Source organism: Peromyscus leucopus, chromosome 1, assembly GCF_004664715.2.
Source record: "Peromyscus leucopus breed LL Stock chromosome 1, UCI_PerLeu_2.1, whole genome shotgun sequence".
Classification (NCBI taxonomy): Eukaryota; Metazoa; Chordata; class Mammalia; order Rodentia; family Cricetidae; genus Peromyscus; species Peromyscus leucopus.
Genome location: NC_051063.1, coordinates 45,979,882 through 45,995,252, shown reverse-complemented (window position 1 = coordinate 45,995,252; position 15,371 = coordinate 45,979,882). Strand labels below are relative to the sequence as shown.

Sequence of the window (15,371 nt, the reverse complement as noted above, 5' to 3'; positions counted from 1 at the left end):
TTGTAGCTTGTTCCACCACACCCAGTTTTTTTTTTTTTTTTTTTTTTTTTTTTTTTTTTTTCTTTGGTCTTTTCAGCTCTCGACTCACAAGATCGCTGGTTGTTGAGTGCTGATTGCGTCCACCACCACACCCAGTTTTAAATCATACTTAAGTCATAAAAATATTGAAATATGGTAGTTATATGAAATAGCATATATGTATTCATATTCCTAGTTATTTGGAAGGGTGAGGCAGGAGGATTGCTTGAGTCCAGATTGAGACCAGCACCTGGAACCTAACAAGATTTCCTTTCAAAAAAGAAATAGAACAAGTTTGGAATCTAAAGTATTTAGAGCATTTCATTCCTCGTCCTGCCCTCTTCAATATCACTTTTTCTGATAATCAACTTGGACTGACAATTGTTGGCAGAAAGCAACAGATTTTTTTTTTTTTTTTAAATTTTAAACTATGTAGACTTATCCTTTGGTTAGAGCTATTTTTAAGGTTTTAGTTAATTATTTTCATGTATGCACATGTGAATGGTGTGATGTGTGTTTGGAGGTCAGAAGACAGTCTGTGGAAGCTCTTGCCTACCTTGTGTGTTCTAGGGATTGCTCTAAGTTGACAGGCTTGGCAGCAAGTGTCTTTCCCCACTGAACAGCAGCCACCCCTCCCAACTTAAAAAAAAAAGGTTTTCCACATTTCTTTATTTGTGTGTGTCTGTGAAAAGCAATTAAGAATCATGAAATACAGACTTCATTTTTCTTGACAGAAAGGAAGCACTCATTTGAGTTTTTATTGATTTAATTATTTTATTGCTCAGAGTGCTAGTCTTTCAAATCTGGGTTGAAATCCAGTCACTTTTCATTTACTGACACTTTTGAAGGTTAATTTAGAAAAAGGGCAAATAGTACCTACCTGTAAGGGTCAATTTACAGTTGAAATGAGATGACATATATAGCACATGTCCAAGTTCATGGTGCTGGGCGATCTTTATAAACATTGGTTGTTGCCATTGTTAGAGAGGGATCCTCTCTGTCCCTCTTTCTCTAATTTCATTCTTCCACCTTTTTCCTATGGGTAGCCAGTGATACTAAATTAGCTCACTGTGTATCTTTTTGTTTGTTTGTTTGTTTTTTATTTTTGGAGACAGGGTTTCTCTGTGTAGTTTTGGTGCCTGTCCTAGATCTCGCTCAGTAGACCAGGCTGGCCTCGAACTCACAGAGATTTGCCTGCCTCTGCCTCCCAAGTGCTGAGATTAAAGGTGTGTGCCACCACCGCCCAGCTCTCACTGTGTATATTATCCATTCTTTTCTACTCTGTTCATGTTTATATTCATAGACCATACGTGATCTTACTGTGTGCTAGTGTGGACACTCTGCCTCATTTTTGCCTTCACTGGTACGTTTTTTTACTTATTTTTCCCCCTCATTTCTCTTTTCAGTGGAAGAAAGCAGAGGAGAAACTGGAGCGGGAACTTCGGGAGGCTGAAGCTTCAGAGAGCACAGAGAGAAAGCTGAAGTTGGTGGGTAACTCCACTGTCATACTCCCAGAATGCTTTGTTAAATGATTTTTAGTTATAGTTGTTTCAACTTAAAGTTGTATTATCATTATGATGTGTTTCATGGGTCTTAGGCAGATGATTTTCGTGACATATAAGAAAGTACAGTGTGACGCATGCCAGTCTGAAATCACCAGATGTGTGTCTTCATCTGTTTTGTTTCAAAGTCTGAATTCTGGGAGGGATGAGAAGGGGAAAAGAAAGTCGTGATTGTGCTAATTCAAGGAGAGCTACCAGCTACGTCTAAGGTGTTCTTGTCTGCTTTCCCTGCCAGCACACAGAGACTCTGAATATTGTGTTTGTGACCTACTTCAGAATATTGAAGAAGGCCCAGAGGTCACCTCTTCTGCCAGCGGTTCTAGAAGGTCTTGCCAAGTAAGGGCTGTGCAGGCTGAACCCTTTAGATGCATTTCTGTAAATACGTAGTGGCAATATAGCTGTGACTCTCAGAATGTCCCCTGATGTGTCCTAATGCTCCACTTCCCATTCCTTTTTCAGTCACCAGCCTTTCCTTGTGGGCCTTTTGCTTTTCTCATTTCAAGCCTTTTAAATTTTACCTTTTTTCTTTCTGCTTGACATGTTTCTGGCATCCCTAAGATTGACCTCTCAGTTCTTGATTCTGTTCTGATTATGTGTATGGGTCTTTTACCTGCATGTATGTCTGTGTACCATGTGCATGCCTAGTGCCTGCAGAGACCAAAAGAGGGCTTGGGTCCCCTGGAGCTGGAGTCACAAATGGTGTTGAGCTGCCGTGTGGGTGCTGAGGGAACCTTCCTCTGAGAGAGCAGTAAATGCTCTGCACCATTGGCATCTTGCCAGCCCCAGTTCTTGATTCCTTTCTGTCCTGTGTGGTTGTTTATCTGCCAGCACAGTTGGTGTGGGTCAGACACACATGAATCTTAAGTCTGTGTTATTAACCTGGCTTGCAGATCATTTCTCTAGCTCTCTGTATCTGTTCCTGCCAAAGTAGATCATATGTGTGCTTTTAACACTGATGATCTTAGGAATTGTTAGCTAAAAGTAATAGCTATTAAATCTGAGGTGGTATCTTGTACTCATTGTTATCCAATACAAATATAACACACACTGCAGATGCAACTTGAAACTTAGCTATGTTAGCCATGTTTGGTAGCTCCCTCAACCTCCAAAATCCATGTTCTTATAAATGGCAGAATCCTGTCTTTTCTTTCTTCCTTCCTTTTTTTCTTTTTTGGTTTTTCAAGAAAGGGTTTCTCTGTGTAACAGCTCTGGCTGTCCTGCAACTCACTCTGTAGACCAGGTTGGCCTCAAACTCACAGAGGTCTGCCTGCCTCTGTCTCCACAGTGCTGGGATTAAAGGTATACACCACCACCATCCAGCAGACTCCTTTCTTTTTATTGCTTCCTGTTTCCTGAGAGCTTATTTCTGCTGCCTTGTTATGACTTGTAGAAAACTAATGCATTTAGTCAGGGCAGTTGTTTGCTCTTGGTAACTTGTTTCTCAGGAGAGAGTACTTTTTGTCTGATGCCTCATATGTTCCTACCAAGTGTAATGTCCAGCAGTGTGAGATGGTGTAACAAGTCAGTCTGAATTAAGTGAAAGCTGTCAGTGATCACTTATTTCCATTATGAATAACAATTTGAAATAAGTAATATTTAAAATGCAGTTTTATAGTAAAGCTATTTTACTTGCTTTATTTCTACTTTTGGATTATTTAGTAACTAAGTTTTATTTGATTCTAGGTTTGCACATCTTATAAATGTGGAGTTTTTTGATGATTTGTTAGTGGTTCTTCATACCCTCATTGAGTCTGGTGTAAGTAACTCTATCAGTGAATTACTTTTTGAACATATAAATGGCAACAATCATTCTCACTTGTTAATTTTTTCTTTAAGGACCTAAGTTATCAAGAAAGTCTTCACTGTGTTCAAACTGCTTTTCATATTCTTTCTGGACAAGGTGAGTTACTGTCTTAGGTTTTATTTAGTTTGTCCCTGAAGACTGTAACCTAATTTGTGTTTGTTATTATCTCAAAGGTGATGTTCTCAATATTGACCCGATGAAATTCTATACACACCTCTACAAAACGCTGTTTAAACTGCACGCAGGTATGTTTTTAGAAGATGCTTGTTTGGTACGTATGTATAAGAGACTATGTTGTGATCATAATTGTAGCCGATGAGAAATAGGGTCTGGTACATAAAATGCTGCCTTGCCCTTGTCATATACCCATAGTTAATGAAAGAACTTCCGGGCTTGACAGGAAATGCAGTAGATGCATTCCAGAGCATCTCTTACGCATTGCTCTACTGACCAGGACGATGGTTTGCAGCAGGTAGATGATTCATCTCGAGGGTTTTCTGGAGTTGAGAAGGTTGCATAATGAAAGCATAATGAGAATGGCCTGTGGTGTCTGTTTTAGGTGCTACCAACGATGGTATTGAGATTGTACTCCACTGCCTTGATGTCATGCTAAGCAAGCGCAGAAAGCAGGTTTCTCATCAGCGAGCTCTTGCCTTCATCAAGCGCCTTTGTACACTTGCTCTGCAGGTTCTTCCAAATTCAAGCATTGGCCTTTTAGCAACTACCAGAATATTGATGCATGTAAGTAGTGGTGTGAAGAAGTAGAGCTGAGTTTTTGGGGTACTGGCACTGTGCTTGTTTGGTGTGTGTCTCTTTGCCTTGAATTTTTATCATTATAACTAGATTAATTCATAGCCAGATGCAGCTCATGCCTACAGTTACACCAGAGACTGGTGCAGGAGGACAGCTCGAGCCCAAGAGTTTTAGGCCTGTCTGAGCCGCAGACGAGAGCCTGTCTTTCTCTCTTCTAAGTCAGGGTCTCACTGTGTAATGCTGGCTGGCCTGGAACTAGCTCTGCAGACCAGCCTGGCCTCAGACTCACAAAGACCTGACTGCTTTTGCCTCCCCAGTGCTGGGATTAAAGGCGTGTGGCACCAGCTTAGTGAGATCACATTTCTTTAAAAAGGGGGAAAAAGAAAATTCACATTTGTAAAGAATCAGGTGCTAAGAGAAGCAAAACAAAGCAATTAGTGATAGCTCCTGAAGGCAGCCGTTTTCACCACCTGGTGCCTGTCCTTACTGTCCTGTGCAAGTGCCTGTGTCACACACAAACATCTTGTTTTCATGGAAAGGAGACGATGTGAATTATGTTATATGCTGTTTTTAGACTGTATAATGATAGACATTCATGTCAGTATAAATCTCCTACTTTATGTTTTTAATGATTAAAGTTTTTTTTTTAGTTCTTTGTTTAGCAAACACAGTTCTTAGAGTTCACTTGCCATTGTTACAAGCACTTCACAGATAATACTTAGTTTTTATAACTGAGATAGTTCTAGCAGTTGTTACTGGTCCTGCTTTACAGCTGGGCTAAGGATGCAGAGGAGGGAAGTGACTCACCTCAGCAGACAGTGCTGGTGAACTGTAGAGCTGGGGTGAGTGGCAGGCATGCTCTAGTTGCTGCCCAGCCTGCTGCCCACATGCAATGTTCTCAGTAAACTGTTGTGAATTAAGAAATAGGTAGAAGTGGATTCACACTTACAGCTTGGCTTCTTTATGCTTCTTTGTTCTCCTAATTAATACAGAAATTGCTCTTATAAATGATGCTGTAGATATTTCTATAAGAAAGATTCCTTAAAGTGAGATTGGAAGGTAGGAAGAATATGCCATCTTTGCAGATTGGGTAAATCTCTCCAAACTAAGACATTCTTTCATGATACATCTTTCAAGATGTAAATTATTTCTTATTAAAACTAGGCTTAAAGATGTTAAAATTGTAGCCCTTATTATAACTGCAAATTTAAATGAAGTATAGGCCAGTTACATTCTTTAAATTAACTTACTTAATTCTTCCTTTTAATGTGATGTTCTTGCAGACTTTTCCCAGAACAGATCTGTTGCTTGATAATGAGTCTCAGGGCAGTGGCGTTTTCCTGCCTGAGCTGGAGGAGCCAGAGTACTGCAATGCCCAGAACACGGCGCTGTGGGAGCTGCACACACTGCGGGTACAGCCCTTCCTCCCTTCCTCCTCCACTCCCTCTCCCCCTGCCCTTCCCTCCTCTCTGATCTCTGAGTGAGCAGAATGTTTTCACCTTTTCCTCAAGTGTTACTGCTAGAGTGCTCATGGGTGTGTTCTGGGATGCCTTCTGTAGGAACCTTACTTTAATACTATATTCCTTAAGGTGTTGAGTATGTTTTTTAAACAGGAGAGAGTGGTAGTAGTTTTGTAATGAACTTAGGGAGATTTATTGAAGACTCCCCAACACTATTCAGAAAAAAAGAGGATTTTTTTATCAGGCACATTTATACTACATTGGATTCTATCCAAGGAGATTTTGGTAGATTCCATTGCAAAGAAGTTTCACCTACAGTGCTAGGATCCTATAGTGAGGCCAGCAGTAGAGTGAGCCTTATAGAAACTATGGTCAATTATTTTTCACTATGAAATAGAAACTGCCTGTTGGTAGTTTTTTTTTTTTTTTTTTTTTTTTAAATACTGTTAACTTGGTCATTTCACAAATGTGTATTTCTTTTTTAAAAACATTTTTATGTAAGAATGTTTTACCTGCATGTATGTCTATGTACCATGTTCATGCAGTGCCCATGGAGGCAAAAAGAGGATGTTGGATCCCCCTTGGAATTGGAGCTACAGACAGCCTTTAGCTGCCATATGGGTTCAGGGAGTCAAACCTGGCTTCTCTGGAAGGACAGTCAGTACTCTTTACCACTAAGCCATCTCTCCAGCCCCCAGATATGTATTTTAATCCTGAGAACTGAGGTAATACTCTGTTTTATGTTTTGAGACAGGGACTCTCTGTGTAGCCCTGGCTGTTCTAGAACTCAGAGATCTCTGTGAGACCTCTGCCTCCTGAGGTATTAAAGGTGTGTTCCACCACACCTGGCTAATAATATTTTAGATTTAAAAAGATTTTTCTTTTTAAAAATTAAAAAATATCTTTTTCCCCCTTTCCCTTTCTTCCCTTCATTCCCTCTCATGTCCACCATCCCTGGCTCCCTCTCTAATTAATGGCCTTTTTCTTTAACACACAAACATACACACACAAATTATATATAATATAAATACATAAATACATGAACATACATAAATACAACTTGCCGAGTCTGTTTATTGTTGCATAGACAGGGCCGACCACTTGGTACTGGATAACAATTAAGGGGATCAACCCTGGGAAAGACTAATTCTTCCACTCTCTGCAGTCCTTAGTTACTTGTAGTTCTTTGCCTAGGAGTAGGGCCTTGTCAGAGTTCCTCCTTCCACATTAGTGAGTCTCTTGGATGTTGTCCTTGTTCATATTTGTTTAGAAAGCCATACTGTTGAGGTGCCATGGGTGAAGCTTCCCTGTCATTTGTAGGAGACATAATCTCGCAGCAAATTTCCTGGTCCAAAGGCAATACTCTATGTGATTTGTATACAAGTTTTTGGTTTTTTTTTAAAGTTGTAAAATAATCTGTGGCTTGTGTTTTCAAAAGTACTGACTTGTGAATAATGTTTCTTTGCCTCTTCAGAGACATTACCATCCTGTAGTGAAAAGATTTGCAACTCACCTACTTGCTGGGGCACCATCTGAAGGTTCTGAGGCCCTCAAGCCCGAGCTGAGCCGAAGGTAGCTTTTGACAGTGCATTGCTTTATGTTCCTGGTTTCTGAGCAGGCTCTCTCTATGTCACCTTGGCTGGCTCAAACTCAAAGATCCACTTGATTCTGCCTTCCAAGTGCTGTGACTAAAATGCATGTCACCTGGCCTGTTTAGGGTTTGTTTTTATTTGTTTGTTTGTTGTGCTTGGGATCAAACCCAAAGAACCAACTTATTCTAAGACTTAAAAAACTCAACCTGGGCTTTGTCCCTTTATATTTGTGTGTTTGTGTGTGTGGGGTGGGGGGGGTGGTTCATGTGTGTACAAGAGCTCCTAGGGAGGCTGAGGGTCAAATTGTGTGTTGTTCCTGAGAAGCTATTATCCACCTTCTTTTTTTGAGACAGGACCTAGACTTGCTGCCATCCTATTTTTCAGCCTTTCCAGTTTGGGGATCACAAATAACTGCCTGGCTTTTTTTCCTTTTTAGTGTGGTGACTAGGATTGAACCCAGGTCCCCTTGCTTGCAGGATGAGCACTTTGACAACTGAGCCATCTGCCCAGCCCCAGGTTTTTCTTTTTTTATAGGCCCATTGATTTCTTTAATTAGAATCATATGAATTATAACCTACTGATTTCATACTGTCCTTAAAGTCTGAACAAAACAGAAGAAATTCATATTTTTGTTGGATTGTTTGACACAGGGTCCCATGGAGCCCAGGATGGCCACAAACTTAATCATATAAGAATGTATTTGTGTGTGATGACTTTACACTCTTGATCCTCTCCCCTCCACCTCCCAAGCACTTGGGAAGATTATAGGTATGCACCCTATGCCTGGCTAGTTGTTACTTTTTTTTTTTTTTTTTTTTTTTTTGGTTTTTCGAGACAGGTTTCTCTGTGTAGCTTGCGCTTTCTGGAGCTCACTTGTAGCCAGCTGGCTCGACTCACAGAGATCTGCCTGACTCTGCTTCCCGAGTGCTGGATTAAAGGCGTGCGCCACCAACGCCCGGCCTAGTTGTTACCTTTTAAGATTGGAAGAATTCACTTAAAATTCACTTTTCTTACTTACCTTGAAATACTAGATTTTGTTATTTCATTGATGTGTATGAGTGTTTTGCCTACACATATGTCTGTGCACCACGTGTGTGCTGGGTATTCCTAGGGGTCATGAGAGTGCATCAGATTCCCTGAAACTAGAGTTACAAATGGTTGTGAATTGAACCTTGGTCCTCTGCAAGAACGAGTGCTCTTAACCACTGAGCCATCTCTTCAGCCCATGTTTTGTATGTTTTAAATTGCCAATATAGTCGGCTGCTGTGCCCTCCAAATGAGGCTCAGCTTTGTTGTTCTCTATAAACCCTTGGTGGTAAATAGAGATGATTTTGGCCATACTAAATACAGAGGCTGCTTTTTCTTCACAGCTTCCCGTGTCTGTCTCTAGCCGTGTTCCTTTTTCTTTCTCTTTGCATTGCAAGGAACATAAGCAAAGATCTGGCATTCGCCAGGTATGCGCTGTTCACTGAGTCACATCCTCAACTGACTCCTAACATTGGTTTCCTTAAAAAAGGGAAAAGAGTAGGTTCTTTGTCGTGGTTTTTAGTAATTATTCTGGCATATTTTCACTGATAGTCATAAACATTTGCCTCTTCTGTGCCAGTTTTCCTTTTCTGGAGGAAGATGAAGCCTGGGTTTATCTCTAAGATTTGGCCAGCAGAAAAGGCTTTCTTTCCTTGGGGAATGTAACTTGGGGTGTGAGTACAGTCCTTACCCCACTCTTTTGAGTAATGTTGCTCATAGTAACCCCAGATGACTAAGATTTGCTTACATGGTCTGGGTATTGACATATTTTCTGTCATGAATGTCCTGTCCTTGATTTTGATCCAGGCTAATAGCTGAAGGATTGAGTGGTGTTTAAAGTCAGTGGGTGACAGCTCCATGCTTTGCTCCTCTAGTTCCAGTGACAGATTTAGTTGCTTGTCATTAATATCACTAGCTGAACTGGGATTCAATCATGTGAGCTGGTCGACATCTGCTTAGCACTCTTCCTGGGCTGTAGGCCTGCATTTCTGAGTGTGTACTAGATTTTTCTGAGATAACTTTAGTAAGATAATGTTGATACTACAGAGGAAGTTAGGTTTTATTTATTTATTTTTGAGACAGGGTCTCTCTAAGTACCTCTGGTTGTCCTAGAACTGCTTTGTAGACCAGGCTGGCTTTGAATTCACAGAGATCTACCTGCCTCTGCCTCTAAATTGCTAGAATTAAAGGCATATACCAGGAAGCCTGGCTAGTTTGTATCTTAAATGAATGAGTTGGTTGAATGCTTGATGTTATTCTTCAGATACAATGTAGCTCTTAAAGTTATACAGATGGTGGTATCTCTGCATATCCTATATTTTTTTAAATTATAGATCTGCAGTTGAACTTTTTGAGACTTACAGTATGGCAGCAATGACATTCAACCCTCCTGTTGAACCTTCAAACTCCAAAAAGAAGGTATGTGAGACTTTTTTTTTAATAGAGGAAATAAACATTTGTAGCTGAAGAGTTTTCTCTCCAGGTCCCGCCAAACCCTGACAGTCCAACAGCCCACTTATAAAATAAACAGACAGACGCTTATATTATTTAAACTGTTTGGCCTAATGGCTCAGGCTTCTAGCTATCTAGTTCTTACATCTTAAATTAATCCATTTCTATAAATCTATACCTTTCCACGTGGCTCGTGACTTACCGGCATCTTCACATGCTGCTTGTCATGGCGGCTGGCAGTGTCTCCCTCCACCTTCCTGTTCTCTCAATTCTCCTCTCTGTTAGTCCCACCTATACTTCCTGCCTGGCCACTGGCCAATCAGTGTTTTATTTATTGACCAATCAGAGCAATTTGACATGCAGACCATCCCTCAGCAAACATTAAATCAATGTGTCTATTAGCAATTCAACTCTACCAATTTTCTTTTCTTTTTTCTTCTTTTTTCTAAGACATGGTATTGTTTTGTAGTCTAGGCTGACCTTGAACTTATGATTGTCTTACCTTAGCCTCCCATGGATTGAGAGTATAAGTATTGACCACAAAGGCCTGGCTCTAGGAGTTGAGAGTGGGTTGGATACATGGGGCTGAAATTCTATAGAGGTGATTGGTAAGACTTTCATTCAGTATAGGGTATGTCCAAGACCTGACTGGTCATCTCTCATTACCATATTTCTTTTTGTTGTTTTTATTCCTTTTGAGACTGGGTCTCACTGTGTATAGCTCTGGCTGATCTAGAACTCACTTTGTAGACCAGGCTGGCCTTGAACGCACAGAGATCCGCCTGTCTCTGCCTTCTGAATGCTGAGGTTAACGGCATTAACGGCATGTGCTACCACTACCTGGCACAATATGAGTAGTTCTAACTATTAAATTTAACCTTTTGTTCCAGGATAAATTTTTACAAGGGGACTCATTTTTGAATGAAGATTTAAATCAACTAATCAAAAGATACTGCAATGAAGTTGCTACTGAGATACCACTGGATTTCGCAAAATGTTTGAAAACATCTTTACAGTAGAATAAAGGTGAAGAGTCAGTGACTGTCTTATGTTCAGAGACACATACAGATACATGAGGGCCTTCTTCATGTACAGGAACACTTCCTAAGAATGACTATATGAGGACTGAAGCAGAGGCCACAGAAGACACTGCTTATTGCTTTGCTTTTTATGGCTTACTCAGCTTGCTTTCTCATGCAGCTCAGGCCAACTTGCCCAGGAATAGCATTGCCCACTGGTGGTGGGCTGGGCCCTACCACATCAGTCATTAATTCTATAAATGCCCTGCAGACATGCCCATAGGCAAGTCTGATGGAGGCAGTTCTTCAGTTGAGGTTCCCTCTTCACAGGTGACTTTATTGTATGTCAAGTTGACAAAAACTAAGCAAGACAGCTATTAAATCCTCTTTATAACTATATAAATATTGTTATTGCAGCAGCATAGATGAAAGCAAATAGATTTTGTAAAGATTTTTTTAAAATAGCTTAAAATTAGACTTTTGTTCATTGGCTCTTGTTGAATGATACACATAAGGAATAATTAAATCTGACCTTTAGAAGGAATGAGTATTGCCAGGGGTGTGTGGGGTGTATGGGCACACTCATTTAATCCCAGACAGAGGCAAATGGTTCTCTGAGATCAAGGCCAGTCTGATCTACAGAGTGAGTTCCAGGATAGCCAGGGCTGTTACACCAAGAAATCCCGTCTTGAAGAAACCAAAAAAAATATGACTTGTTTCAAAGGAAGTTTGAATGAGATTTTAGAATCTTGGAAGTTGTGTTTATTATTTTACATGAGAGTGATGGGGAAATTGCTCAAGAGGATGAAAGCAGATCCGAGATTTCCACTGTGCTCTAGGGATATTGGTTCCTGACAAGCTAGGAAAGTGTTTTTCTTTTAGATTCTTATAGATAAAAACTGTATATGTTTATACATAGAGTTAAAAAGCACTATTTTATACAATAGCTATTGCTATATTGTAGAGATGACTTATGAAATGTGTACATAAGTATTTTCTACTATTAAGAGTTGAATAAAGTAGCTTCCTTTTCTACTTCATAGTCTTGTGAAAGTTTGTTTTTTATTGTTAGTGAAAAGCAGTTCAGCTAAATAGACTGTTAATTCAGCACCAGAGAAAGCCAGTGCTCCTGGGACTTAGAGCTCTTTCCTCATGAAAATGTGAAAACAGAAAATTCCCTTACCACCCAGCAAACTCTGGAACAGTGACCAGTTACCAGTTTAAAGCCAGCCATTAACTCCTTTTGAGAATTAAGCTGGGCATGTGGGTGTCTGGGAAGACGAGGTCAACAGGTACTAGAGGAGAGAGAAATGAGGGGATAATTACCAGCTGGGTTGGAACATGAGTGTATTCTTATATTGAATTCAGAAGTAAGTCTTTTTTTTTTTTTTTTAATTCCTTGAGACAGACTCTCACTTTATAGCTTGGGCTATTCTGGAACTTTGAAAGCTCTGCCTGGAATTAAAGGTGTGCTCTACCACTGAGCTAAATCCCGAACCCCAAAGTCAGTTTTAAAACAGGAATTGATTGATTGGGTATTTCATGACTATTTTACAGTTTTCAGTTTCTTGTCATACTTGGACCATAAATCTATACAATTAGCATTTGAATAGCATATATGAATTTGAGGATGAACTGTATGTGTATATTAACTTTTTTATATAGCTTTGTATTAATGTTTCCTTTTTGGAGATAAATATTACAGGCATTAGTAATCACAGGCACATATACATATACCTTGAGGGCTATATTAAACTATAGCCTTAATTTTTTTGAAGACAGATCTTGATCACCTACTATGTGCCCAGCAGTACACTAGGCACTTAAAACTGAAGTGGGATAGTAGGAGTAAAACAGTCTTAGTGCTCCATGATCTTTGATGCCAAGTCAGGTAGTTCACACTGCTTAAAAATGCATCATTACCCAGTTCACTGTCAGAAAGAATTATTTCTAAGTTCAGAGGCTATCATCTGAAATAAGCACAGTATGTGTTCAGTCAAAGAGATGTCAGGGTATCTTCATAATGCAGGCTCAGGATGTGTTTAAAAGCCACTATTTAACCTACTCTTGTGTCAGACATCTTTAGCTTTGGTTACTTTTAGGAAAAGATTGCAGAGAACATGTAGCTTAACCATGGTTCCTGGGGGGCGGGGTGGGGGTGAGAAAGAGTTTAAGGGTTTGCTGTCTGATGACTTGTAGACCTATCCGTTCACCTTTTCTGGCCTTGGTGCTTTTGAGGAGACAACAGTAAAGGGGTTAAAAGTGCACCTTGTCACCTTTCTGGGGGCCACCTCTCACTCTGTCAAATATACGACCAAAGAAAATAGCTCCAACACCTTATTCTTTATTGACAGGAGAGTGTAGCCATCTATGGAGCTTTGTGTTTTAGAGTTAATTCCATTTTACTGCAACAAAGCCAGTCCTTGTTCCTTTTTAGAACCAAGCCTTTAGTGTGTGCAGAGATATTGGAAGGGAACAGGAAGGGGAAGATGGGTTTTAAAAAGACCTGGCATATTTTATACTGGGCCTTCATGAGCCATCAGTACCTCCAGAGCCATCGAAATGGGAAGCCTTTATGGAAACAAATCTGGTTAAAACAAGGCACTTGTAACTCCACTTTTATTGAGTCCAGACTCCATATTGGTCAGCAGGAAACTGTAAACTTGTACTTGTGCTGTGGATAACGTGTGAAGAGGTCTTACCTCATGAGGGCATTTCTGCTCAGATAGTGTCCTTACTGCTCAATTCCCAGACACTCTCTAGTATTCTTATCTTGTCCAATAATCAGTTGTCATCAGATGGGTGACTGAGAAGGAAGAGGGTCTCTATCACCTTCCTACCAAGTATCACGCTTGATTTCCACTCTAATTCTTTATTGCCAGATTTTTTTTTTTTTTTTTTTTATAAGTTGGGTACATGTAGAGGGTAAAAGGTCCTTGTTCACCTTGATAAGTACTAGGGAAATCAGAAAAGTTAAACAGGCAGGCTTGTCTCTTCAAAGGAAGGAGATATTTACCTGTTTTCTACCCAGAATGCTGGGAATGGATGTAGTTTACAACCTGTTAATCTTTTGCTATCTGTAAGCCCTGGCTTCACCTGAATCAATCGCCCAGACTATTATGTTTGTTTATCCCAGACTCTCCCTCTGTAGACCTTGAGCATTGCTTCCCAGTCAATAAAACCCATGCACTTGTGCTTTACGACAGCCTGAGTAACTTCAGTGTTATCTTAGGGCCACTACAATCTTGACTCCCATGGGCTGTTATGTTTACCTCAGTCATTACCCCTAGACCCTTATCTTGACCATTGTTTTTTAAGACAATAGTACCTATCTTTATGGAAGAAGCCACAGGTACTTTGTAAAGAGTTTCAATGTAGACTTATGTGGCTTAAATGTTGTACACACAGGATGGAGTGAATTGTCATCAGGAAACTTTCTTTTCCAAAGTTGTGCTTGTGCTTAAATATGGCTAAAATAAACTCCCTGGTGTCAGAGTCTAGAAGTTTGAACCAGCCCAGCAAAGTAAGTTGTGTTGAACCTGATTTCCTTCCTGCCTCTTGCAGATCATTTCTCTGTAGGCTGTAAGCCTTTGCAGGGACTTCACATTCACACATTAAAAAAAAAAAAAAAAAAAAAAAAAAAAAAAATTGCAATAAAAGCAGCTTGCATATTTAAGTTCTTTTCCATACCAAATTTACTGATTAAGAATTTGCTAACCAGATTTCTTATATCCTAAAAAAAATATAAAATGGTGATAGGGATAATTCCAATAGTCATTCTAATTCATTATGAATAGGATTATTTCTTGCATTTGGTAGACTGGTGTGGCTGTGTAATTCAGGTAAGCTTTTAGTCAAAACTTAGTGTTTCTAGAAAACACCAGATTGTGCTAGTCAGCTGTAATGCAGGTTTGTACCTTACAGTGATACTCTGATCATGATGGACTGCTGTGTGGGGTGTCCCATAGTGTTATAATAAACCTCAAAAGAAACCCTCTTGCTTAGTGACACTGTAGCCATCTTAGCTTGTGTAAGTATATTCTGATATTCATACGAGATTCCCAAATAATGCATTTCTCAGAATGTGTCCCCATCATTAACTGACACATTTCTATAATCAACTGTTTATATTTTTTAAATTTTTATTTTATTTATTATTATGTGCATATATGTATGTATATATGATGTGGGGGCTCACATGGAGGCAGAGGATAGTTATTTTTAAATTTTTATTTTATTATGTGTGTATATGTTATTTTTAATATTTTTTTATTTTATTATGTGTGTATATGTATGTATATATGATGTGGGGGCTCACATGGAGGCAGAGGATAATTTTGTGGAATCAGTTTTCTCCTTTTTTCCATTGGTCTGAGTATCAAACTGAGGCCATTAGGTTTGTGTGGCCTTTATCCTCTGGGCCATTTCACTGACCTTATGTACATTTTTTAGCAAAATGTCCTGGCTAAAATCTCAAAGACTCAATTTTAACAGAATGAGTCATTTAATCTAAATTGGGATGCAACAGGCTGGGTTTGTTCACATCAGTATTTGAGTATGGGGTCTGTTTCAGATTCATTTTATATCAAATCCCCATCTGTGCTAAGGACCATGAGAGTGAGCAGGACAAACCTAGGCCATAAGGCTTACTCTGCATCTTATTACCTTTTGTTTGGCTCAGGCTG

The 15,371-nt window shown here is 39.6% G+C and overlaps 1 protein-coding gene across 1 annotated transcript in view; it reads left to right on the top strand.

The window, feature by feature from the left end:
* Noc3l (NOC3 like DNA replication regulator) overlaps positions 1–14,334 on the top strand; it is a 37,422-nt gene extending 23,088 nt beyond the window's left edge. Inside the window, exons 12-21 of the mRNA XM_028882912.2 lie at positions 1,425–1,505; positions 1,816–1,916; positions 3,264–3,336; positions 3,417–3,480; positions 3,558–3,629; positions 3,944–4,125; positions 5,421–5,549; positions 7,072–7,169; positions 9,550–9,634; positions 10,558–14,334. Coding sequence (XP_028738745.1) covers positions 1,425–1,505; positions 1,816–1,916; positions 3,264–3,336; positions 3,417–3,480; positions 3,558–3,629; positions 3,944–4,125; positions 5,421–5,549; positions 7,072–7,169; positions 9,550–9,634; positions 10,558–10,686 — 1,014 coding nt within the window. The 3' untranslated portion in view covers positions 10,687–14,334. The remainder of the gene's footprint in view (positions 1–1,424; positions 1,506–1,815; positions 1,917–3,263; positions 3,337–3,416; positions 3,481–3,557; positions 3,630–3,943; positions 4,126–5,420; positions 5,550–7,071; positions 7,170–9,549; positions 9,635–10,557) is intronic.
* The last annotated feature ends 1,037 nt before the right edge of the window (positions 14,335–15,371 follow it).